This window comes from Eleutherodactylus coqui, chromosome 9 (genome assembly GCF_035609145.1).
Source record: "Eleutherodactylus coqui strain aEleCoq1 chromosome 9, aEleCoq1.hap1, whole genome shotgun sequence".
Lineage (NCBI taxonomy): Eukaryota > Metazoa > Chordata > Amphibia > Anura > Eleutherodactylidae > Eleutherodactylus > Eleutherodactylus coqui.
Window position 1 is genome coordinate 103636952 of NC_089845.1, and position 26501 is coordinate 103663452.

Consider the following 26501-nt stretch of genomic DNA (forward strand, 5'->3'; position numbering starts at 1 on the left):
ACCGTTGGGACCAGAGTGTTGATAGGGAGGCCAAGAATAAAGACAGGATGTGTACCATGGTTAGAAAAGAATGGGCTCTGGGCGGTTAAACTGTGTTGAGCGTTGTTGTAGGTGAACTCCGCAGTTGACAAATAATCCACGCAGTCATCCTATAGATGGGAGATAAAGCAGCGAAGAGATTGCTCCAAAGTTTGATTTGTTCTTTCCATCTGGCTGTTAGACTGTAGATGAAAGGCAGAGGGGACATTTATGGTAATACCCAGGGCCATGCAGAATTGTCTTCAAAACCTTGAGGTAAACTAGACCTCCCTGTAAGAGACCACATCATCTGGAATTCCATGTAATCGGAAAATTCCCAGATCATCAACTCTGTGATGTGCTCAGCAGTGGGAATCCTTTCTATGCGGATGAAGTGAGCCATCTTCGTAAGTTGGTCCACGACCACAAGGACAATAGTCATCCCTTTCAAGGGGGGCAGATCTACTATAAAATCCATGGATATAGATCCTCATGGCCTGGATGGGACTGGAAGGGGCTGTAGAAAACTCAGTGGCTGAGCTTGTGGCATCTTGTTCCGAGCACATACCTTCGCAAGGGATGACATTCTTCATCACATCCCTTTTGCAGTCAGGCCACTAGAAGGAACAAAGTAGAAGTTCTGAAGTCTTTGTGACCTCCAGCTTGGAATCATGGACTAAATTAAGGACTTCATGTCGATCAGCTTCGGGAACAGTTGGTGTTCCCGCCTCCAAAGCCCTTCTGTAAAGGAAAGCTTCACATCCTTAGAAGGACAACTCAAGAACGAGTCCTTTTCGTATCCTCCCTTAAGCTTTGTTAGGAGGTTTTCAGAGTGTAAGATGCCCAAAAAACTTTTGGGGGACAGAATTGTGTTGTCTGTATTTGCCCTTTCTTCAGACTCTGCACGTATTCTGGACAATGCATCTGCCTTGCCATTTCAGGAACTGGGGCGGTAGGACAGAATGAAATTAAACCTGGAGAAGAACAAGGCCCATCGTGCTTGTCTCACAGAAAACCTCTTGGCAGTGCGGAGGAACTCTAAATTTTTATGGTCAGTAGGAACCATCACTGGATGATGGGCTCCTTCCAAGAGGTGTCTCCACTCGGTGAAGCCACTTTGATGTCCAGAAACTCCTTGTTCCCAACATCGTAGGTTTTCTCTGCAGGTGACAACATGTAGGATAGAAATGCGCAAGGGTGTAGTTGCATCTTATCTCCCATTTGCTGTGACAGAATGGCTCCCACCATGGAGTGGGAGGCATCCACCTCCACGACAAAAGGCAACTCTGGGTTTGGGTGGATAAATATTGGTGCTGAAGTAGAGTCCTTAGTTTCTCAAAAGCAGTTTGTGCCTCTGGGGACCAGGAAAACGTGTGTGCTTTCTTTGTGAGGGAGGTGATGGGAGAGATGATTTTTTAAAACTCCTTGATACATTTTCTGTAGAAATTCGCCAAACCAATTAGGCACTGTACTTTCTTCAAATTTTTTAGAATGTGCTAATCCAGGATGGCTTTAATCTTGCTGGGATCCATACTTAAGCCCTCTGGGGAGATAATGTATCCCAGGAATTGTATTTGGATCTGTTCAAACTCACATTTCTGTAACTTGATGTAGAGGTTATTCCTTTAAAGTCATTCCAAGATCACCCTAACATGTCTGCAATCTTCCTCCAAATTGTTAGAGAATATGAGGATGTCGTTGAGATATGCCACTATGAATTGATCCAACAGGTCTCCAAACACATCGTTGATAAAGTGCTGGAAGGTAGTGAGAGCATTGCAAAGACTGAATGGCATCACTAGGGATTCAAAGTGTCCATATCATATCCTGAAGGCCGTATTCCACTCGTCTCTGGGCTGGATCCACACCAGATTATATACTCCTCTGAGTTCCACTTTCATAAAGACCTTGGCAGCTCAAAGCCTCTCCAGCAGTTCTGGGATTAACGGGGGAGAGGAAGGATTCTTAATGGTGGTCTTGTTAAGTTCCCGGTAGTCAATGCATGGCTGAAGAGTCAAATCTTTCTCTTTAACAAAGAAAATGGATTCTCCTGCAGGAGAGGAAGAAGGCCGGATGAAGCCTTTTTCTAGATTTTCATCGAGATGTTCCCTAGGGGCTCCTAACTCTGGTTCTATGCCAAAATTGAATAGAAGAACCAGGGAGCAGCACAATAGGACAGTCATCCAGCCGGTGAGGTGGCAGCTAGTCAGCCTTCTTCTTGCTGCAAACATCCTTGAACATTTGGTAGTGAACTGCTAATTTCTCTAGGTCCTGTTGGTCGTCCTTGAGGTCATGCACTTGTTTAGGGGCAGATGGTGCCATCTGTCAGTTTTCCTTACAGTAGTTTGAAGGGAAGACAATGGTCCTGGTTTCACAATTGATAGAGGAATTATGGATAGAAAACCAGGGAATCCCGAGACTCACTGGAAACTTGGGGCATGAGATGAGCTGGAAGCTCATTGTCTTGTGATGGTCAGGGTTCATGTGGAGTGCTAGTTCAATTGTCTCCTGTGTGACAGGGCCTGAAGACAAGGGTGACCCATCCACGGTTTCCATATCAATCGTTATGGACTTATCAGTCGGGTTGCAATGTTCTTGTCATCAGCAAATGTTAAGTCCATGAAGTTCACCCCTGCTCCTGAATCCAACATTGCTGAGCACTGAGTCTTCTGATTGCCTGTTATAATCTCATGTGGGAGGGCAAAATGGTGGAGCAGGGGAAGGGTTTCCACTCCGTCCTGAATTACTGGTACAAAGGTGTGTTGGATGACATCCTTTTGTTTCATGATGGCTAGATTGGCCATTGGCTTGGCATGGGCCAAGTCGAGAGTCCTTTAGGGCTTTCTGGGACTGTTTAGGGCATAATGACCTGCGCTCCAAAAATAGAGGCACAGATTTTCAGTCCAGCGCCTTTTTTTCTGTGATAGAGAGAGGTCTGCAGATGACGTCCACCTGCATGGGTTCAGGGGTGGCTTCAGTCCTTGGGTGGGGATTAAACATGGGTTGACTGAAAGAGCATGGGTTGCTGTTGCTTGAATCCCGCAATCTTTCCCTTCACTGCTCGAAAAGTCTTTGGTCAATCCAAATGCATAACTGGATGAAGTCTTCCAGATTATCAGGAGTTTCCACTTTGACAAGATCATCTTTTACCCACTCAGATAATCCCCGGCGAAATTAGCTCTGTTTAACAGTAGCATTTCATGTGGTGTCATTTGCCCAGCGACGAAATTCTGCCGTATATTCTGCAACGGAACATCACCCTTGTCGTAGGCTATGCAACCTCACTTTATCCATGTGACAGCGATTTGGATCATCAAAGTTTTGACCCGCAGCGGTCATGAAGGCATTGAGGCTGTAGAAGAAATTGCTGCTAGTCTCTATGTATAGCGAGGCCCAGGCAAGCACCTCGCCAGTGAGGAGATTAATAATAAAGAATACCTTTTTCCGGTCACTGGTAAACAGGGTAGGCTACATTTGGAAATAAATCTGACATTGATTTAAGAAACCTCAATATTGGTGCTGATCACCTGCAAATTTCGCTGGCAGTGGCGTGCGGACATTTGAGCCTAAATGATGCAAATCCAACAGTTATTTCTGTAAGGTAATTATCTCTGTCTGCTGATCCAGCACCAGTGTCTGTAATCCAGCAAACTTCTGCTGGTAGGAGGCACAGAATTCTGTCACTTGTTTCCGCAGGGTGGACACTGCGGACTCCATTTTAGGTGTGATTATTTAGTAAGCATTTTACCAATGCTGGATTAAAGCCGCAGGTGTAGTAGCCGAGCTGGTCATTGGAGAGTAGTCAGAATAGCCGGGAGTCATTATCGGGAAGTCACGGTATGCAGTACAAATGGGATGAAATGGAAGCACAGTCAATGGAAGCCAAAGGTCAGCTGCAGGAGGTATCGGTATGCTTGTAGAGGAGTAGTAGGAAGAGGAGCTTGATCAAGGTGGTGAAACACAATAATCACGCACTAAGGGAGTCGCATAGTCAGACTTTTATAGGAGATGCAATCAAGGCAAATGACGGGGATAGGAACAGGAGGCAGGAGCTAGAAAACTAGGATCAGAGAACAAGGCTGAGAGTTATGCAGGGAAAGTGTTCACAAGCTGGATATTTCAATAAGAAGGGTCAGTACAAGAGGTTCCCTGTTCAAGTCCTGACATTATCCTTCTAACTGTGTATCTAGGAACATTCAGTGTCTATGCTATCTTTTTGCTTCGTTTTCCTTGGTTGCGCAAGGCAGTGATCTCTTCTATTACCTTTGTTTGCACCACTCTTGACTTAGGGTGCTTTTACAAGGAATGGTCTGTCATTCAGTTTTTTGCATACAGAAACTGAACAAATGAAAAGTGAATGAATTCTCATTCTTTGTTCAGTCAGGGTATGTATTTACACTGTAGGATAACTCATTCAGATTCCGGCTGGATGCGGAAATCTGAAAGATTTAACGGCCCATGTAAAAGTGCCCTAAGCCATATTTCTTATATGTAATCAAATGTCACAGTCAATAAAACCCTAGCCAGTCGAGTTTGTGTGTTTTATCTCAAGCACACCTGATACAACTAATGAAGCCCTTGATTAGTTGCATCAGGTATGCTTGAGATAACACCTGACTTGCAAATCTGTGTTCTTTTGATTGATTCTACTCAGAAGGGGAAAAATTCTGAAACTGCAGTAGTCATTAGAAGTTCAATTTTGTGTTGAATGTGAAGAAACCACTGGTTATATTAGTTGCGTTGAGCTATTTAAATGGCTCTTGTTTGATTGTTATTTTTGTTTTTTTTTTCCAAACACCTGAGAGTTTGTAAATTTGACAAATACATCTAATTATCAGTAGGGGTTATATAACTTTGATTTTAATTGTAATGGTAGCGGATTTTAAATTTACATTATTTAATGATTATTCTTTTGTTCTATAGGTATAGAGATCCATCGTTCTTATCGTTATTGCTCCATATCTTAACACTGAGATATGTCAAAAAATTACTAGTAATGACAGTAGTCTAATTTCCATAGAGGCAGAACATGACATTGATAAAGTATGGAGACACAAAATTGTAGTCCTTCAACTATTGATTCAGAGATGGGTGATTCAGTTTCTCAACTTCTCTCTGTCAAGAACTAATAATAATACTAAAAATAAGGCCAATTTAGAAGATGAGAGTTGGATGTGCACAAAGCGGTAACAATGGATCCTGTTATTACTCTCCACCACTGCGCATACCCATAAATGAGTTATATCACACAGGAAGTCATAATAAAGGACACAGTCTACATGATATAATATTCCCTTCATTTAATAACGATAGATGAAAAGTGTTTTGAATATACAAGTTTATTAATGCACAAGTCCAGTTCATTGCGTCTAAAATATGTCACCAGTTTCATGATAATGGTGTTTTTTCTTATTTTAGCTTATTTGGCATGCTTTACAATCCTTTAAAAAATTATCTAACATACAAACTGTGCCATTCATGAATATATTGCTGTCAATATTGTGAATCAATTGCACTTAAAAGTTATAAAGGAAAAATGCTAACAGCTGAGCAGAGCGCGAAGAGAAGCACACATCATTAGAATTAAAGGGATGTTCCATGAAAAGAGGTTGTCCTATATCCACAGGATAGGGGATATGAATCTGATTGGTAAGCGTCTAATGCTAGAGTGTCTACTGAACACAAGAGCAGAGGTCATGAGTATCCGTTAATGAATGGAGAGGTGGTTATCCATGCGTAATACCAGTAGTGTTCCATTCATTTCTATTGGACTCCTAGAGATAGCTGAGTCCAAGCACCCAGCTATCTCTGGCAGTTCCATTCAAATAAATGAAGTGGCAGTGAGCATACCACCACTCCATTTATTCAGAAACGCTTAGGACCCCCATTCTTGTGATCATTGGAGGTCCTAGAAATTGGACTAGCACCAATTAGATACTTATTCCCAATCCTGTGGATAGGGGATAGCTACTTTTTATTGGACAGCCCCTTTAAGATATTGGTATTGTTAAAGTGCTGTATGTACTTGTGTTTTGTTAAAGTGGTCTCCAAGATTTGAAAAAAGAGGTAAGAGTCAGCATTTTTCCAGAAACACCACCACTCTTTTGATCATTTGCCGTGTCTGGTATTGCAACTCAACCCTAATAACTTCAAAAGAGCTAAACTGCAATACTAGACACAACCTATAGTCAAGAGCTGTGCAGTTTCTGCAAAATTGTAGACCCCTTTCTCTAATTAGCAGTGTGAGTGTATTGCTTGTCTTACTGTTACAAGTCTAAAACAAAACCTTTTGTTGCACACATAGTCATGTAGATAGAGGAGTGAAGCCCCCATAGTAGAAATCTAAATGGTTTCTTTCCAGACTGTCCCTCAAGAGAGTTCAGCACTTGTTATCACAACCTTTTGTTTGAGAGAAGGGGCGCAATATTTATACCACCCACAAGGAAGAAGAAACCTGGAGTCGAAAAGTCCACTGTCTACAGGCTCCCTAGCAGTTGCATAAGCCGCTCTATAGTATGTGTGGTCTTGTGCACACAAGTACTTGAATCTAAATGTTTGATGCAACGAATGTGTGTCCGAAATCTAATTGGTCATTTTGGACTTTTTTTTAGTTTTTTTTTGGGGGGGGAGGGGGGGTTACTAGCTGAAACTATATGTATGACGTGCACTTTATTTGTTGCCACATTTTTTTAGGCCTTAGTCAGACGGGCATTTTTTGCCGCGATTTGCGCATGCGCATGCGTCCGGCAATTTTATAAAACCATTGCTTTGCAATGGTATCGGACACATGAGCGCTTTTTATGCGCTCGTCCGATAAATTATAGAACAGAAATCGCAGATCGCACCTATCTGCGATCTGCGATTCCTGTTCTCTATGTGCACTCAATGGGGCCGGCGGCAGCAGCGCCGACCCCATTGAGAACATATAGAAGGCAAATCATTCTTCTCTGCCACAGCTGTAACAGCTGTGGCAGAGAAGAACGATGTTTGCCCATTGAATTCAATGGAGCCGGCAATACAGCCGACTCCATTGAAAGCAATGGGCTGCCGGCGTGCGCGGGATGAATTGTCGGGAAGGGCTTAAATATATAAGCCCTTCCCTGCAATTCATCCAGAAAAGTGTTAAAATAAAAAAAATATATATATACTCACCTGCTCCCGGCAGCCGGAGTTCCGTGCGGCCGGCCTGCAGTGGGTGTGAAGGGGGTGTGAGTCAGACCTGCCCCCTGATTGGCTCAGCGCTGTATTGCCGACTCCATTGAATGCAATGCGCTGGACAGCTCCGGCCCGTTTCTAATGAAACGCGGCTAGGAGCAGATTTTCGGGCGATTTTCGGGCACCGGTCACGCGATTTGCGGATGCGCATCGGTCATGCGATCCGCAAATCGCGCGAAAAAACGCCCGTCTGACTAAGGCCTTACAGTGTAACTAAATATTGAAAAACCTTTGACATGTTGAAAATTTTGATTGCTAAGGTCCAAGTGCTTCAGAGATCGCTAAAATGAAGGGGCAGAAGCAAATACTATGTCCATTTCGCTCGTTTTGGCTTTCCTCAGAGTGGTGTAAGGGCTCTATAGAAAGTCTATGAGTCTGTAACAGTCGAAGGCACACAGTGTTCTGCCTCTTCGTTTTAGCAATCAACGAGGCATCTCTTTTCCTAACTGTGAACTTAGCATGAAATGTTGGTGGTCAGGCCTTTTACTAAATGCTTTGATGTAGCATTTGTGTCTGATTCCAGTCATATGTGAATGATCAACTGTTCTCTATGGGCAAATTGTTCTCAACTGTCTAACTAGATAATTATTTGACCTTTTGTGTTTAACTGTTAACTAATGTCAGAAAGCAGTATTTTTGGTAACAAGATATTTATTGATCCAGGACAGAATATTAAAACTGTTATCTGATTGCTATTGACAACCATACATCCCATATTTCATTTAGTTTTCAAAAAGTATATACCGTATATACCGGCGTATAAGGCGACGGGGCGTATAAGACGACCCCCCAACTGTCACCTTACACGCCGGTATACAGTGGAGAAAAAAAAAAAAAATTTATTACTCACCTCCCCCGGCGTTCTGTCGCGCTCCGGCAGGCTGTCGCTCGCTGCGGCAGGCTGTCGCTCGCTCCTCGTCCCCGGCGCAGCATAGCTTTCTGAATGCGGGGCTTGAAATCCCCGCTTCCAGAGAGCTAATACACACGCCGGCAGCCATGACATCATTGAATGGCTGTGATTGGCTAAAGCACACGTGGCTTCAGCCAATCACACTATTCAATGACGTCATTGAATAGTGTGATTGGCTGAAGCCACGTGTGCTTTAGCCAATCACAGCCATTCAATGATGTCATGGCTGCCGGCGTGTGTATTAGCTTTCTGGAAGCGGGGATTTCAAGCCCCGCATTCAGAAAGCTATGCTGCGCCGGGGACGAGGAGCGAGCGACAGCCTGCCGGAGCGAGCGACATCCTGCCGGAGCGCGACAGAACGCCGTGGGAGGTGAGTAATAAATTTTTTTTTTTTACACTTTTTTTTTTTTGTATTACCGGCGCATAAGACGACCCCCGACTGCAGAGCAGATTTTTCGGGGTTCAAAAGTCGTCTTATACGCCGGTATATACGGTACCAAAGATGAAGCTTTCGAAAGGTCATCAGTGTTATAATGTAAAGCACAATCAAGGAGGGAACTATGAAAGATATATTGTTGGTGTTTGTGACATTATTAGTTTTATATTTCTACATTAGGACTTTTTGCTCTACAGTAGTGTTGAGTGAACCAAACCACTAGAACCCTATTTCGGAGTTGAAATTTACTGAACATTCATCATAAACCCTAACAGTTTTTAGTAAAGTTCTACGTGAAACAGTTGGGTTTTGGTGAACTTCTGGTTCAGTTCAAACTGATTGGGACCAAACCAAACTGTTTGCAGAAGTTCTGCGAACCGGCCGAACCAAACTTTTCAAAAGCTAGCTTATCACTAATCTACAGTATTTAACATCATACATGTGGGGGAAATGCTTAGAAGGAAATGTGAGCAGTTTTGCATTTCTGTCAAAATTATGTTTTTACCCCATTCAGGTGCAGTTGTTATGTTATTTCCAGACGGGCCCGTCACCACATTTCATGAATACCCTGAAGATAATTCAGTTTGATCATACATGTAGTATGTTTATATTTTGGAAGAACCCCTTCTAGTAGAAATCCAGCCACGATGCTCATGTGAATCTAGAACTATATAATTGTCTGTGTAGGACTTTATTAATGTATAGGTTGTGGTGGTGATATAACTGTGATCCTTATTGATTAGGAATCCGTTTGGTAAGTACGGTGACTGTCTCCAATCAGCTGGGTTTTCTCATTTGCATTTGTTGGTTGCATTACAATGGGAGTATGACCATCTAGGATGAAAATAACATAAAACTAAAATTATTATTTAATCGTTTTCTTGATTTTGCACATTAATTAGAATAAGGAACACATATGTACTAAATATATTACAGAGGATGAGAACTTCTGAATGATAAGAGTATTGGATTTCTCCAGATCACAAACCTGTTTCGCTCAACTACTAAGATGTCAGACAGATTTTTCAGCCAAAATAAGATGTTGGTTTACAAATCTTCCAAATTTACAAGGATCCAACACAATCGTATAAGTAAGGAGGCGACTCAACTGTTCTTAAAGATTTGACAGATTGAATTTGTACCCGTATGATCATTTGTTTCTCTGAAACATATGCTGAGCTCCAAGGAAATGTTTATGTGGGAGGCAAGATAGATAGCTGGCCAACAGGTACCTTATTAAGTACAAAAATGAACATCCATCTTTTATCAAGTCATTTTCTTGCTCCAATTAATCTCTTTATCTTCAGAGGAGTTGGAGCTCCATTTTTCTTTTACAATGCTTAAAACCCTAAACATGGTCTGGCCTGTTACACCTGGTAACTTTTTCTATTAATTGCTGACAGCTCATGAATATATGACTGGCAGGAATCCGCTGCTCAGATCCCTGCCAATCATCTGTTTGCCAGTGCCGCTGTCGCTATAGGCAGCAGAGGAAGCAAAAAGCAATGACCATCGAATTCAACAGGAGCTGTGCTGCAATACCAACCCAAGTGGCTGCACTATGGTCGGAACTTTCTGCTTCCTTCGCTGACCATAATAACAGGGACTGGGAATCAGTGGGTACCTGCCAATCATTTACTGATGACCTGTTGGTTATCAATAGAAAATGTTAACAAAATCCTGGAATACCCCTTTAAGGTGAGGTTCTGGCAGCTACACGAATATTAGACTGCTGGTAAACCTCCATCCGATCCTTAGTAACTACCAACAATTCCTAATATGTATTACAGTGTTTAAAATTGCAGTTAAATGTATACTTAAGACCGCCTGCACGCGGCCAAGTCGGATCCCGCTGAGAGAATTCTTGCAGCGGGGTGTGACCCGTGCCCCGTTATTGACCTTATACCCCCCCTTCCCCCGTCCAGCGTCTTCTCTCACTGTACTGCGATGTGCCGGCTGGCACACAGCAGCACATGCGCAGTGCAGAGCCGGCGTGTCAGCGGTAACGTATCTGTGCAAGGCTCGCACAGAAATAGGACATGCCGCGATTTGTTCACCACGCGAGTTTTCATGGGGTCAATTCGCGGCTGTCTGCATAGGATTGCATTATCTTATGCAATTCTATGGCAGCGTGCATGGGCAGAAATTCTGTGGGAAATCCCACTGCGGAATTATGCAGGAGGCCTTAAGGCCCATTTACATGGAGTGATTTTCACTCAAAAATCGCTAGAAAGCGATTGTTTGAGCAATAATCATTGCATCTAAACACGCGCCATCGTGCACTTTTTGTGCACTGCTAGCTGATCGTTAAATTCAGTCCAACCTAAAAATCGTCTTTCAGCCTTATCAGCAGTTCTCCAAGGGTAATGCTGATAGCATTGTTTCCCGTTGGAGAATAAAGAAACTGAAAGCAGATAAGAGCCCTCGGGCTATTAACTGCTTTCAGCTAAGGCTTGATTTGCCCACTTAATTGCTCCTAAGTAGCTGAGTAGCTACTTAATAGTTTATGCAAAATGATCACTCAAAGCTGTCACTCAAACTGACGTTTGATTGTCAATGGGCCTTTAGGCATGAATTCTGGAACTTGCAAATTAAAATGATTAATTTTCACTGAAAGTGGACTTTGATCATTTTACCCCCGAGCCCTTCAATTATCTGCCATATTAATTTTTAAATCTTGTTTAATTTTTCCATCACTTTCAGTAATAAGAATAGTAAAAAGTTATAAACTCGAGTTATGTATGTTTATTAGAGGTTGAAGTTGCACCTTGTCTGTGAGAAGAACGTGTTCATCCCTACAACACGTATTGCCCCTATTGCTTGCTGTTATTGAAGAGACACTTAGCTTCATGACCGCGAATAAGATCCTGTTTTAATTTTGTGTTAGAAAAATTAAAACTGGAGTCTGATTTCTTGCTATGCGGCCAGGTATGACTCAACGTCTTGACTAACATCAAATCAATAATTGAGCATTGTAAGAAAATGTATTGAGCTCTTTTAATGGTCAGAACTCAACATCTCACAAGTTGGCAACTTCTCCCTTTTGTGTTCAATGGACCAAACACATCATCTCCTTCTTTATGTATCCTGTATCAGGCAAAATCATCAATCCGTGCCTAAGATCAGCAGAGCTATATTATTACACAGCCCCCGCAACATTACAGAATTGGAAAAGATAAAAACTGTTGTTGGGGTTTGTAGGATTTGCCTCGTTGTGCCTATATGGTAGGTTTATCACATATCATTGAATTGCTGTTTATGCAATTCTTTAGTAAACTCGAGTACAATGTGGAATTTATGCAATGATTTAGTGTGATCACCATATGTACATTTTGTACACTTGGAGTAGTGGACCCTTCTATTGGTACTTCAATATACTATATGGTTCTTGACAAAGACATTAGAAAGCTGCACTTAGGAGTACAGCAGTCATGAAGATATTCATCCTAAGACGTATTCATCTGCTATTAAGAAAAATATCAACACGGTGGCAAATTCATGAAAAATAAGACCTGGCTGAGACGTGCTCGTATATGGGAATTCTCTTTTCTTACTATTATCACTTTGTGAAATGAATTCTCAGCCTTGCACACATATACAACTTTTGACAACCAGCATTGGGGTCTATAAGCTAGAATATACACATGTGAAGTTTTTCGTGATATATTTGCATAATAATGTAGTAAATTGCTTTCTCTATCAATTATTTTTCCATCTCCCCTAGAATCAGATAGAGACGCACCATAAGTCATATTTCTCAAGGATCTCTATAGACTTGCAAGTGACGCATTAAAAAATGGTGATATCAATAAATAATATGAGATGTAAATCAAGTTCATAGAATCATCATAGAATCATAGAATGGTATACTTGGAAGGGACCTCCATCATCAAGTTGATGATGTCAGAAATATATTGCTTCTAAAATAGAAAGAGATTGAATAAACAAAATTGTTTATAATGCGGTTCATCTGTTTGTTACATTATGGACATGAAATTTACCTTATACTTATTCAAATCCAGAGAACAATAGTTCTCTGCATATTTTCACTTCTAATGCCTACATTTGCATTTTGTGAAAGGGACAGGCTCATCCTTATAGAAAGTGAATAATAATAGAAAAAAAGTCATGAATGCTGTTAACCCTTTCCAATCCAATTTGTATCCTGGTTTTTCTAGGGGGTTTACTTTTTTTCTGCCGTTAGACAACAGTGCTATCTGCTGGCTAAAGCCAGTACTGCATGAGGTGACACATTGGATAGGCTTTGACAGCAAAGAAGCTGGCAATATACAGTAAGAGAACCCCAACGGATGTCTTCCAACATCGGAGCTATACAGCCTTAAATCATAATGTCTTCAGACGTCAGACAGTGGATTGGAAAGGGTTGAAATATAACATTGTCCAAAGAATCTCTGCCTGGTAAGGGCATCCTCAGAAATCACAGCACCCCACAGCAAGAAAAAAGAAGCCCACCCACACTAACAGCTCCATCTCATGTACTATTTAACATTCCATTTGTAGGTCAGCTGAATAATATAATAAAATATCTTTAATAGGGTGGGAGCTGCATTTTTTCAGACATAGAGCCAATCACTGGCCTCAGTGGTGATGCAGTGAGTATGGTACATGAAACCCTGAGGACAGTGTTTTGCTGTAGTGGTCTCGTGCCGGTACAGGATCTCATTGCTCCCAGGGAGGATCACTAGAGCATCAGCGCTGGAATGTCCAGGAATTTAAAGGGAATATTTCACCAATTTTTTTTCTTATTATATAAAACCAAATAGTGAAACATATTTCATTTTTTCGAATCTGTTTTAATTTTATGACTGTAGAATTTTTTTTTATTCCGTTTTCTGTACATAACTATGAAAGCTGCCATCTTGCCTGAGCTATATTTAACAGCAGCTTCATGGGCCATTCACATAATGGCCAGGAGGAGACCTACGGACTAGTATGGCAGACTATTATAGACCTGCTCTGTGACCTGTGCATGGGTCATTTTGCTGGGAGGGGGAGAAGATAGTCACAGTTTATACCTCTTGTGAAGGGTGAATCCTGTGTAATCTACTTGAAGGTGTTACCTCTCAATGTAATCCTGTCTGTCATGTTAATGAGATGACTGCTGCAAAACTTTCTCTACAGATATCAGGGATTATCAGCCCATTATTAGGCTCTGTGGTCAGTGTGAAAAATGCAATTTGCCACCATGTGAAAAAATAAATAAATACAGATTGTGACTGAAAACTTAAAAAAAAAACACCAAAAGTTCCTAAAAACTATATCGAACACAAAAATGTGATTTATATAATAGGTTATTTTCTGAGGATACCTTCCCTTTAAGGAGTAGTCTTGTGTTTTTATGATATAACATTTGCTGCTAAGCTTTTCTTACTCTTGATCAATGCCTTTATTAAATAATAAAATTCTAGTTGCCTGCAGTAATCACTAGGGGAGCTGTAAAACTCTGTGTGCAGTAATCTTCATGTAGTAGTGTAGTGGGGTACCCTCACAGCTCACCAGAAATTGTATAGATGTTTTTCAGAGCAACTGATCTGTTTTAATTATGGTTCGAGACTGGCACCTAGTGTCCACGAACTATAACTACAATTGCTTAACTCCTTTTATACTTCTTTGTTTCTGAATATTGATTTGTTGCAAAATGTCACATGGTGAGTAAAGAAAGACCTACGGCTGAAAGTATGAAACTCAGATCCACGCCTGGAAGTGCGCGCAAGAGATTATCACGCGTGAGAGGAGGCATTGCACCAGGCCTTTCTTCGCATCATTGCCTAGTCTCTGGTGGTAACACTTTGGTGGTTTCTAGGAAACCGGTGTCCAGGAAACAAGTTGAGTTGTCAGTTTTCGAATCAGTGACCTTTGAAGAGAAGTTCCCGTGGTATCCGTCCAACAAGCCCAACTATGCCCAACATCCTTTAACCTCTGGCACTTCCATGGACTGTCCCATTAGTCCCATGGACTAATGCTTGAGCCCCCAGAGCTTGTCTTGCATGTTTCCTGGGTCAACAGGTCTCTGCTTTTGGAGTCATGGGAGGAAAGCTAACTTTTTGCACATTTGGTCAAATTTCCCTAGGCATTGTCGCTTCTGGATTCAAGTTTACTCTTTAATATTTACCATCACAAAGCACCTTGGGAAGCACTCCTCAGCAGGCAGATTTCTGATACACCTAAGCACACATTTAGATTGGTCTCACTGTGTTTTCTGTCTGCCCGTATAGCTATTGTTTGCTTCTGGAGGAAAGCATCGGTCGGTATTGACCTTGTTAACATCAAATAGTCCTGGATAATGGTCAATAAGAAGTTGGCAGCTACTCTTACTGATCATGAGGAACTTTTCGAGCGAACCTCAGTATCTTGATGTCAATATTCCCTCAAAATGCAGTTGTGGGACCCCCATAGTCCAAGCTCAGATTCTCCCGGTATAGATCAGTCAGTCTATTAATTCTTCTTCCACTCACTCTGTTTAATTTATAGTCTGGTCCATTTGTTCTCGTAACCTGGGAGTTTGTGGGGCTGTACAGTCCCCTCGCACTCCCTTCAGTTGGTTAGCCCATCTCGTCCCCTTCCTTACATCTGCCATTTTTGTATCTGTCTTATCTTCCCAGGTTCCTTGTTGAAATTACTACTTTTTGGGGAGCACCCTCTTTTAATATACAGAGGTTGCATTGCAGAGGGTTTTAACACTTTGCAGCTTATTGCCCATTTAGTTCAATCTACTTATTTTGCTTTGGCCCCAGTGGGTCGGACCCCGCATACAGGATTCCTGCAGCTTACCTGACCCCTGCTTACCTGTCCGGTGTCTTCTCCTCTGCTGCTGATGTGCTGGCCGACGCGCCGACACATATGTGTAGTACTGAGGACACCTCGCCGTCGCTATGGCGATGACACGGCTACCGCAACCGTTCTGCAATGATGATTGCAGAAAGGTCATGGGACAGATGGCTTCCATTGACTTCAACGGAAGATGGCCATGCGCAGTCTGCACAAAATCGCAGCATTCTATGCTTTTTCCCCCCGAGAGTGGAAAATTGCAATTGGTTTCTGCTCGTGGGCAGGAAATCGCGTTTTGCCAAAACACGCTTTGGGCTGGATTTGCTGCAGAATCCGGAGGCGGAATCCCACTCCGCATTTCGCAATGGAAATCCACCCATATGCAGTTGGCCTTAAAGAAAAGCAATGTAAATCACAAAAAAATCATAACTTTATTTATTATTACTGCTTTTGAATAAACTTTTTCCCTGTTCCAAAAAACTATGACACTTCTCTTTCCTATGACTACCACAACTGTTAGGGCACACCAAACCCCTAATGTTTTTCTTTTTTGACTGTTCATACCTTGACGCTAACACGACTCTTGGTTTAGCAGCAGTACTACGCCAGCAGTACCTTCAAATGCTCTTGCATGCCACTGCACACCCAGATCTTGCACCTCGGCTTCTGGTCCCACCCATTGCTCTGTCCCCCTTTTATCTTTACTCTTTTTCGATGACTTAGCCATATGAGGGCTTGATATTTGTGGGACAAGTTGTATTTTTTAATGCTACCATTTAATGTACCATGTAATAAATATTGAAAAAGTTTTAAAAATTTCTAAGTTGGGTGAAATGGAAAAGAAACACAATTGTGTCATTTTTGTGGAAAGTTTTGTTTGTATGGCATTCACAGTGCATGAAAAATGGTAACTCTATTGTATGGGTCTATACAATTATGGCAATACCAAATTTATATAGTTTTTCTTTATGTAGTACTAAAGGGTGGGCCACAGAAAAGTAGTCCGCCACCACACTATTATGAAAGCTGTCTACAAGGAAATCTGTCTTTGTTGCCCATAGCAACCAATCCCAGCACTGCTTTCATTTCTTATACTGCTGAGGTAAAATTAAAACTATATTGTCGTTTGTTGCAATGAGTAACAAAGACAGAGATTCTTTTATACAGCTTTCATAAGAGTGTGGTGCCAGCCTACTTTTCCATGGCCCACCCTTTACTCTATACGTTAAAATAATTATGGGGGTTTTTTTTGGTTTGTTTTTTAAATACTGTCACCATATTCTGACCCCAATAACTTTTTTTTTCCATCAGCTTAGCTGTGTAAGAGCTTGTTTTTGCAGCGTAAATTGTAAATTGTACGATTTTGGGATACATCTGACTTTTTGATTGCTTTTCATTTAATTTTTTAAGGAGACAGGGTGACTAAAAAAAAGCACAATTCTAGCATCCCGTATAATTTATTCTTATGGCATTCACCATGTTGGATAAATAATGTTATTTTTCTATTTTTGATTACATTTTTAAATGAATACTATCAAGACAGCAGATGTGGAGCCACTGTGCCACCAAACTGATTTGCCTTAGTTTTAGATCCAGAGGCAGCATTTGAGTTCCCATGGTTTTCACGCTTTTACCCCATTAATCGGTATCTGCTCTTCACTGCTGGGATGCCTAGATCATCATCCCAGAAGTAGTGTTGGTTAGGTGGCAGCTGATGCAGAGGAGCAGACAAAAGACAGGTCATAGATCAGAGCCAAGGTCAGGAGTTCTTGCTTAATAATGAAACAGGCTAAGAGGAAGACAGAGAAAGCATTGTCAATAAAAAAGTCAAAGTCAAGAGCGGAGAAGGCAGAAACATCTGATGGCCAAATCGAGGGGCGATTACTTCCTATTGATCCTCCTTGATCTCTCCGCAGCATTTGACACTGTTGATCACAAACTCCTCCTCAGTATGCTTCGCTCCATTGGACTACAGGACACTGCTCTCTCCTGGTTCTCCTCCTACTTATCTAACTGCTCCTTAAGAGTCTCCTTTGCTGGCTCTACCTACATCTTCCCCTTGCTGTTGGGGTCCCTCAGAGCTCTGTTCTCAGCCCCCTCCTCTTCTCCAACTACACAGCCCCAATTGGACAGACCATCAGGAGATTTGGCTTTCAGTGCCATCTCTATGCTGACGATACCCAGCTATACACCTCCCCCTGTAACATCACAGCAACATTCCTCCAGAATGCCACTGACTGTCTGTCCGCTGTCTCTAGCACTATGTATTCTCTCTACCTCAAACTGAACCTTTGAAAAACTGACCTAGTCCTGTTTCCGTCCCCTGCTAACCAACCTCATCCTGACATCTCCAACTAAATGTGTGGCACCACCATAACTCCCAGACAGCACATCCACTGCCTTGAGGTTATATTCGACCCGATCTCTCCTTTACCACCTATATCCAATCTCTCGCTCAAACATGTCAGTTACACCTCAAGAACATTGCAACAATCCGCCCCTTTCTAACCGTGGACACACTGACAACCCCTCACTGTTGCTTTCATCCACTCTCGGCTCGATTATAGAATTTAAACTCACTACCTTCATCCATATAGCTCTCCACAATACCTCACCACCCTACATTGCCTCCCTCATCTCAATACACACCCAGCTTGTGCCCTTCACTCTGTTAATAAAATCAGATTATATGCCCTTTAATTCGAACCTCTCTTTCCCACCTCTAAGACTTCTCCAGAGCAGCATCAGTCCTCTGGAAATACACTATCCCAAAGGCAGGACTTAATTGGCTAGAGTCCATGAGAGCCCTGGGGAGCTTTCACAAGGCCATAAACTGCCATGGCAACTGAACAGTAGCCAAAAATATTGTTGTGGGGGAGCTATTTAGGGAACAAAGGGCACCCTCTCCCTTTGTTAAGCCATTTATATGCTATCATCACTGACTATGGCATTTAATGGGCTAACAGACGGGACTGGAGCTATGTCCAATCCTGACCACTGCAGCCAGGTATCAGTTGCACTTGAAAGCTGGCACCCACTGCATACGGAGTGGGCTTAGCTTCCTAGTCCACTCTATACTAGCACTAAACAACACACATCTTACATTAATTAACATTGGATTGTATGAAGGGGTTAAGCTCATCAATGTTGCCTTCTTGGTTTCTGATCTCAGGTATGATTCTTTTAGCAAAGAGAATAAAATAATGGCATTTTAGTGTTGAGACACGTTATAGAAGAGCTTTTGTACAATATCTCTTGTATCTATCAGGTGTGACCAAGAGGAGCTCAGCAGCAGCTAGAGACAAAAACCTAATCTCTTGGCCAGAATCCATGAATTAAAGAATTATATGCTTTTTGAGGGGTATTTTAAAGCAACTTTGTATGTAGGTTTGGTGGTCCACTTGGTTTAATTTGACAGTCGTTAGCTGAATATTGTTTCATGTTCCTGCATCGTGGCTAAGCCTTGGATGACTGAATTCATTAAGATTTAATTCATCTCTAGGAGATATCACTTTGACCTAAAAGAAAGAATTCTGCCAACATCCTGGCAGGCATTAGTGTCCGTGACACACATAGATAACTTTATTACAATAACAAGATTTCATGCAAACCTTCAAGTATTTTGGCTGCTTCTATAAGATGCATTAGATCCAAGAAAGACAGGTGCATAGACACACTGTGTTCATTTTGGCAAGCCTACGTAAAACTATGCAGAAAACGAGGTATTAGTCAGTACACAGGTTTAAACTGCAAAAAACTTTTACTTAACTTTTTTACATGTTTCTTCATTTTGATTGTCAAAATAATATATGATGCGTTTGACTTGTAAATTGTCAACATAAGAGCTTTTCACACATTTGTGTTTATCATATAGTGTTTCCTTGGTTTTGTTTTTTACTGTTAATGGATAGTTGATTGTTAATGCCTGGGCCATTTTAGGCAAACTGTGCAGCTATGAACAATTAAGAATCAGTTAATACTCAGTTGATTTGCAAACTACACTGACTTTGGGCTTTTGGCCACATTACAGCTTCATCTGGACTCCGTGGTAATCATGGGGTGGAAGCTGCAAGAGACCCTGCCCTTAGAGACCATATTTATTTCCTATTCCACCATATACAAACTCATGATAATATTGTGTATATAATCCAAATAACCCCTTAAAGACAAAACGGTCATGTCCTATAAGCCCCATAAACTAATTTTTAGTGCATATAGGACAGGGGCCAAGGTGTTTGGCAGTCTACTTTTTATACTTTCCAGGCTCCCCATTCCCATGCTATTACCCCAGGAAACCGGTGCCCAGTCTGTCAGTATGACTCTTTTCTTCAATCAGATTCATCATTGTAGGTAAGAAAATATATTCTTCCATTATCAATAATATGTGAGAAAATATAAGTAAGGCTTTTTTCCCCACGAGCGTATATCAGCCAGAATACGTTGGTCGCTGCATAGGCTCCTATGGGAGCCCATGGCAGCGGCCGCAGGTGGGAGGGAGTTTAGCAACATGGCTGCTAAACACCCTACCTCTGCTCTCCCCCCCCCCCCCCCCCCGTGCAGGCTGACCATTCTTCTCCTCCCTGCTGGCTCTCTGCAATGGGAGGGGGAAGGATGGGGTGGAGATAAGCGCCAGCCCGTCCCACCTCCTCCCATTGCTGGCTGTGGACAAGGGGTGGGATGCAGGCGGAGCTAAGCTCACACCTTCTCCCCACCCCTTGTCCATAGCTATCAAGGGAAAGAGGCGGGATGGGATGGCTCCTAGCTCTGCCCTGTCCTGCCCCCTCCCATTGCAAAGAATGAGTGGGGAGGAGAAGAATGGTGAGCCTGCAATAGGGAGGGAAAAGGGGCGACGGCATGGTAGTCTCGGCGCATATGTGCTGGGACCCATGCCGTCTGAACGGGCGCACAAACGTTTGATTTGTGTGTCTGTTCACCAATTTTATCTCTCAGCGAATATTGGCCGGCTGATATACGCTTGTGGGAAAGAAGCCTAACTTTGAGTAGTATAGAAATAATATGTGTTATTAACTATTTTTACTTCTAGCATAACCGGAGGAGAGACAACAGTTTGTCAGAGGCCGAATTAGAATTATGTATCCATGTGGACGAGAAATCTTTAAATTTCTTTAGTGTTCCTCTTTTAATGTTTTTCCATGGCTACAAGCCAATTAATTGCATTAAAAGATTATCTGTTGGAGGAGACTATTAACCCCTTGAGTGGCGGGTTTCCTACCACCCTGTCGTACCCACCAGGGCAGGTTTTTTTAAATGGTCTAATCGTTGAATTTCAACTAATTTTGCAGTTGCGTCTCAAGAGCCATAACTTTTTCATTTTTCCATTGACATGGCCATGTAAGGGCTTGTTTTTTGCGGGACAAGTTGTGATTTTTTTAAACAGGGGGGAGGAAAAAAAGAAATGGGGAAAAAAGAAAAAAAGGGGCAACATCATTAAGGGGTTAAATAATGTATTAACTTCCTTCTCTGGGTCATTACGACGCATGGATACCAAATGTGTGATTTTATTTTTGATTTTTTACAAAGTAAAGGGAGACAAGTGTTTTATAATTTTTTTAAATAATTTTATTACTTTTTTTTTTACTTTTTTTTTTTTTGTCCCTTTAGTGGACTTCCACAGGGACCCATCAGGACCCCCTGATCACATTCCGGGGGTCCGATGGTGACAGCCCTTTACATGCTGCAGTCACATAGACTGCAGCATGTAAAGGGTTAACACAGCAGAGATCTGAGGTTTTCTCTGATCTCTGCTGTAAGAGCTCGTACCTAGCTGTCCTCTGACAGCCAAACACCAGCTCTCCCTGCCACAGAGACAATCGGCTGGGTCTGTGCAGGCAGAGCACAATGCCACAGCTTGTGGCATTGTGCTCTGCAGCTCCTATAGTGATACATAGCCCGGAAATCTTCCGGGCTATATCACTATCGGCAGTGCAGCTCGTCCCGGAAAATTTCCGGGCGTGCCACTCAAGGGGTTAATATTCAAGCTAAGTATAATAGTCTATCCACTGCTAATTTTGTGGATTCCAAAGATGGTAAGTCTTCCACATAACCGAGGATACATACATATGGTGTTGTAGGGACAGGTACATTAAAAACAGAATTTATGAGGTCAATCCCATCCTTCCAAAATCCAAGACATGTCAACATCATGTGTAGGAGATCAGCAAAATGGGCTTTGCAACAGTTACAAAGAGATGTTTCTCTAAGAGCAATGTTATATAAGAAAAGTGGGGTTTTATACACTCAATGTAAGAAATATAAATGTGAAATTTTATGAGCTTCACTAACAGAAAGCTGAGGAATTCTTTCCAGCATCTCAAATGGACCAAGGTCTTTTGACTATTTTTCTTTTATCATCAAAGGTGCTGGGCCATGTATTTGAATATCAAAAATTTATATAATCTTGAAATGAGACCTGAAGTCTCTTCTGCCTTCCCTATCATATTAATAATTGGGTGATTAGTTAGTAATATAGGTTCCTCAGCATAAGCAGACATCAAAGCTGTAGATATTTCTGAAACTGGTAATATGGTAATTTAAATAGAGATGAGCGAACACCAAAATGTTCGGGTGTTCGTTATTCGTAACGAACTTCCCGTGATGCTCGAGGGTTCGTTTCGAACAACGAACCCCATTGAAGTCAATGGGCGACCAGAACATTTTTGTATTTCGCCGATGCTCGCTAAGGTTTTCATGTGTGAAAATCTGGGCAATTCAGGAAAGTGATGGGAATGACACAGTGACGGATAGGGCAGGCGAGGGGCTACATGTTGGGCTGCATCTCAAGTTCCCAGGTCCCACTATTAAGCCACAATACCGGCAAGAGTGGGCCCCCCCCCTCCCAACAACTTTTACTTCTGAAAAGCCCTCATTAGCATGGCATACCTTTGCTAAGCACCACACTACCTCCAACAAAGCACAATCACTGCCTGCATGACACTCCACTGACACTTCTCCTGGGTTACATGCTGCCCAACCGCCCCCCCTCCCCCCCACAGCGCACACCAAAGTGTCCCTGCGCAGCCTTCAGCTGCCCTCATGCCACACCACGCTCATGTCTATTTAGAATTGCGTCTGCCATGACGAGGGACCGCAGGCACACACTGCAGAGGTTGGCACGGCTAGGCAGCGACCCTCTTTAAAAGTGGCGGAGCGATAGCCCACAATGCTGTACAGAAGCAATGAGAAATAGAATCCTGTGCCACCGCCATCAGGAGCTGCACACGTGGGCATAGCAATGGGGAACCTATGTGCCACACACTATTCATTCTGTCAAGGTGTCTGCATGCCCCAGTCAGACCGGGCTTTTTAATTCATAGACACAGGCAGGTACAACTCCCTATTGTGAAGTCCCTGTCGACCCACAGCATGGGTGGCTCCCTGGAACCCACTGGCGGTACACAGAAATATCCCATTGCATTGCCCAACACAGCTGAGGTAGTAATGTCGTGCTTAATGCAGGTGGGCTTCGGCCCACACTGCATGCCCCAGTCTGACTGGGGTTCTTTATAAGTGTACAGATGTAGTAAAAACTCCGTGTGCACCTACAGCATGGGTGGGTGCCAGGAAGCCACCGGCGGTACATAGAAATATCCCATTGCATTGCCCAACACAGCTGAGGTAGTAATGTTGTGCTTAACCCTTTCCAATCCAATTTGTATATGGTTTTCCTAGGGGGCTTACTCTTTTTCTGCTGTTATACAACGGCGCTATATGCTGGCTAAAGCCAGTACTGCATGAGCTGACACGTAGGATAGGCTCCGACAGCAGAGAGGCTGGCAATATACAGTAAGAGAACCCCGACGGACGTCTACCAACAACGGAGCTGTACAGCCTTAAACCCTAATGTCTTCACAGGTCACACAGTGGACTGGAAAGGGTTAATGCAGGTGGGCTTCGGCCCACACTGCATGCCCCAGTCAGACTGGGGTTCTTTACAAGTGGACACATGTAGGTTTAACTCCCTGTGGACCCACTGCCTGGGTGGGTGCCAGGAAGCCACCGGCGGTACATAGAAATATCCCATTGCATTGCCCAACACAGCTGAGGTAGTAATGTCGTGCGTAATACAGGTGGGCTTCGGCCCACACTGCATGCCCCAGTCAGACGGGTTCTTTAGAAGTGTACAGAAGTATTAAAAACTCAGTGTGCACCTACAGCATGGGTGGCTCCCTGGAACCCACCGGCGGTACACAAAAATATCCCATTGCATTGCCCAACACAGCTGAGGTAGTAATGTCGTGCGTAATGCAGGTGGGCTTCGGCCCACACTGCATGCCCCAGTCAGACTGGGGTTCTTTACAAGTGGACACATGTAGGTTTAACTCCCTGTGGACCCACTGCCTGGGTGGGTGCCAGGAAGCCACCGGCGGTACATAGAAATATCCCATTGCATTGCCCAACACAGCTGAGGTAGTAATGTCGTGCGTAATACAGGTGGGCTTCGGCCCACACTGCATGCCCCAGTCAGACGGGTTCTTTAGAAGTGTACAGAAGTATTAAAAACTCAGTGTGCACCTACAGCATGGGTGGCTCCCTGGAACCCACCGGCGGTACACAAAAATATCCCATTGCATTGCCCAACACAGCTGAGGTAACGTCAGCTGTAATGCAGGTGGGCTAAAAATTAATTTGATTACACTGTAGGCGAGGGCCCACACAAATTGCTGTATCAACAGTACTAATGTACATCCCAAAAATTGGCCATGGCCAGCCAAGAGGGCAGGTGAAACCCATTAATCGCTTTGGTTAATGTGGCTTAAGTGGTAACTAGGCCTGGAGGCAGCCCAGTGTAACGAAAAATTGGTTCAAGTTAAAGTTCCAATGCTTTTAAGCGCATTGAAACTTATAAAAATTGTTCTGAAAAATTATTTGAGTGAGCCTTGTGGCCCTAAGAAAAATTGCCCGTTCAGCGTGATTACGTGAGGTTTCAGGAGGTGGAGCAGGAGGAGGAGGAGGAGGAATATTAGACACAGATTGATGAAGCAGAAATGTCCCCGTTTTGGATGGTGAGAGAGAACGTAGCTTCCATCCGCGGGTGCAGCCTACGTATTGCTTACGTATCGCTGCTGTCCGCTGGTGGAGAACAGAAGTCTGGGGAAATCCAGCCTTTGTTCATCTTGATGAGTGTTAGCCTGTCGGCACTGTCGGTTGACAAGCGGCTACGCTTATCTGTGATGATTCCCCCAGCCGCACTAAACACCCTCTCCGACAACACGCTAGCCGCAGGACAAGCAAGCACCTCAAGGGCATACAGGGCTAGTTCAGGCCACGTGTCCAGCTTCGACACCCAGTAGTTGTAGGGGGCAGAGGCGTCACCAAGGATGGTCGTGCGATCCGCTACGTACTCCCTCACCATCCTTTTGCAGTGCTCCCGCCGACTCAGCCGTGACTGGGGAGCGGTGACACAGTCTTGGTGGGGAGCCATAAAGCTGGCCAGGCCCTTAAAGACTGTTGCACTGCCTGGGATGTACATGCTGCTCGATCTACGCACATCCCCTGCAACATGGCCCTCGGAACTGCGCCTTCTGCCACTAGCGCTGTCGGCTGGGAATTTTACCATCAGCTTGTCCGCAAGGGTCCTGTGGTATAGCAACACTCTCGAACCCCTTTCCTCTTCGGGAATCAGAGTGGGCAGGTTCTCCTTATACCGTGGATCGAGCAGTGTGTACACCCAGTAATCCGTCGTGGCCAGAATGCGTGCAACGCGAGGGTCACGAGAAAGGCATCCTAACATGAAGTCAGCCATGTGTGCCAGGGTACCTGTACGCAACACATGGCTGTCTTCACTAGGAAGATCACTTTCAGGATCCTCCTCCTCCTCCTCCTCCTCCTCAGGCCATACACGCTGAAAGGATGACAGGCAATCAGCCGGTGTACCGTCAGCAGCGGGCCAAGCTGTCTCTTCCCCCTCCTCCTCATCCTCCTCATGCTCCTCCTCCTCCTCCTGTACGCGCTGAGAAATAGACAGGAGGGTGCCCTGACTATCCAGCGGCATACTGTCTTCCCCCGCCCCCGTTTCCGAGCGCAAAGCAGCTGCCTTTATGGTTTGCAGGGAATTTCTCAAGATGCATAGCAGAGGAATGGTGACGCTAATGATTGTAGCATCGCCGCTCACCACCTGGGTAGACTCCTCAAAATTACCAAGGACATGGCAGATGTCTGCCAACCAGGCCCACTCTTCTGAAAGGAATTGAGGAGGCTGACTCCCACTGCGCCGCCCATGTTGGAGTTGGTATTCGACTATAGCTCTCCGTTGTTCATAGAGCCTGGCCAACATGTGGAGCGTAGAGTTCCACCGTGTGGGCACGTCGCACAGCAGTCGGTGCACTGGCAGCTTAAAGTGATGTTGCAGGGTGCGCAGGGTGGCAGCGTCCGTGTGGGACTTGCGGAAATGTGCGCAGAGCCGGCGCGCCTTTACGAGCAGGTCTGACAAGCGTGGGTAGCTTTTCAGAAACCGCTGAACCACCAAATTAAAGACGTGGGCCAGGCATGGCACGTGCGTGAGGCTGCCAAGCTGCAGAGCCGCCACCAGGTTACGGCCGTTGTCACACACGACCATGCCCGGTTGGAGGCTCAGCGGCGCAAGCCAGCGGTCGGTCTGCTGTGTCAGACCCTGCAGCAGTTCGTGGGCCGTGTGCCTCTTATCGCCTAAGCTGAGTAGTTTCAGCACGGCCTGCTGACGCTTGCCCACCGCTGTGATGCCACACCGCGCGACACCGACTGCTGGCGACATGCTGCTGCTAACACATCTTGATTGTGAGACAGAGGAGGAGGAGGAGGAGGAGGGTGCTTTAGTGGAGGAAGCATACACCTCCGCAGATACCAGCACCGAGCTGGGGCCCGCAATTCTGGGGGTGGGTAGGACGTGAGCGGTCCCAGGCTCTGACTCTGTCCCAGCCTCCACTAAATTCACCCAATGTGCCGTCAGGGAGATGTAGTGGCCCTGCCCGCCTGTGCTTGTCCACGTGTCCGTAGTTAAGTGGACCGTGGCAGTAACCGCGTTGGTGAGGGCGCGCACAATGTTGCGGGAGACGTGGTCGTGCAGGGCTGGGACGGCACATCGGGAAAAGTAGTGGCGACTGGGAACTGAGTAGCGCGGGGCCGCCGCCTCCATGA

The 26501-nt window shown here is 44.0% G+C and overlaps 1 protein-coding gene across 1 annotated transcript in view; it reads right to left on the reverse strand.

Annotated features, from left to right (window-relative positions):
* Positions 1–9318: 9318 nt before the first annotated feature.
* DNAJC5B (DnaJ heat shock protein family (Hsp40) member C5 beta) overlaps positions 9319–26501 on the reverse strand; it is a 54862-nt gene continuing 37679 nt past the window's right edge. The window contains exon 4 of the mRNA XM_066578997.1: positions 9319–9413. Within this exon, the coding sequence (XP_066435094.1) occupies positions 9319–9413 (95 nt within the window). The remainder of the gene's footprint in view (positions 9414–26501) is intronic.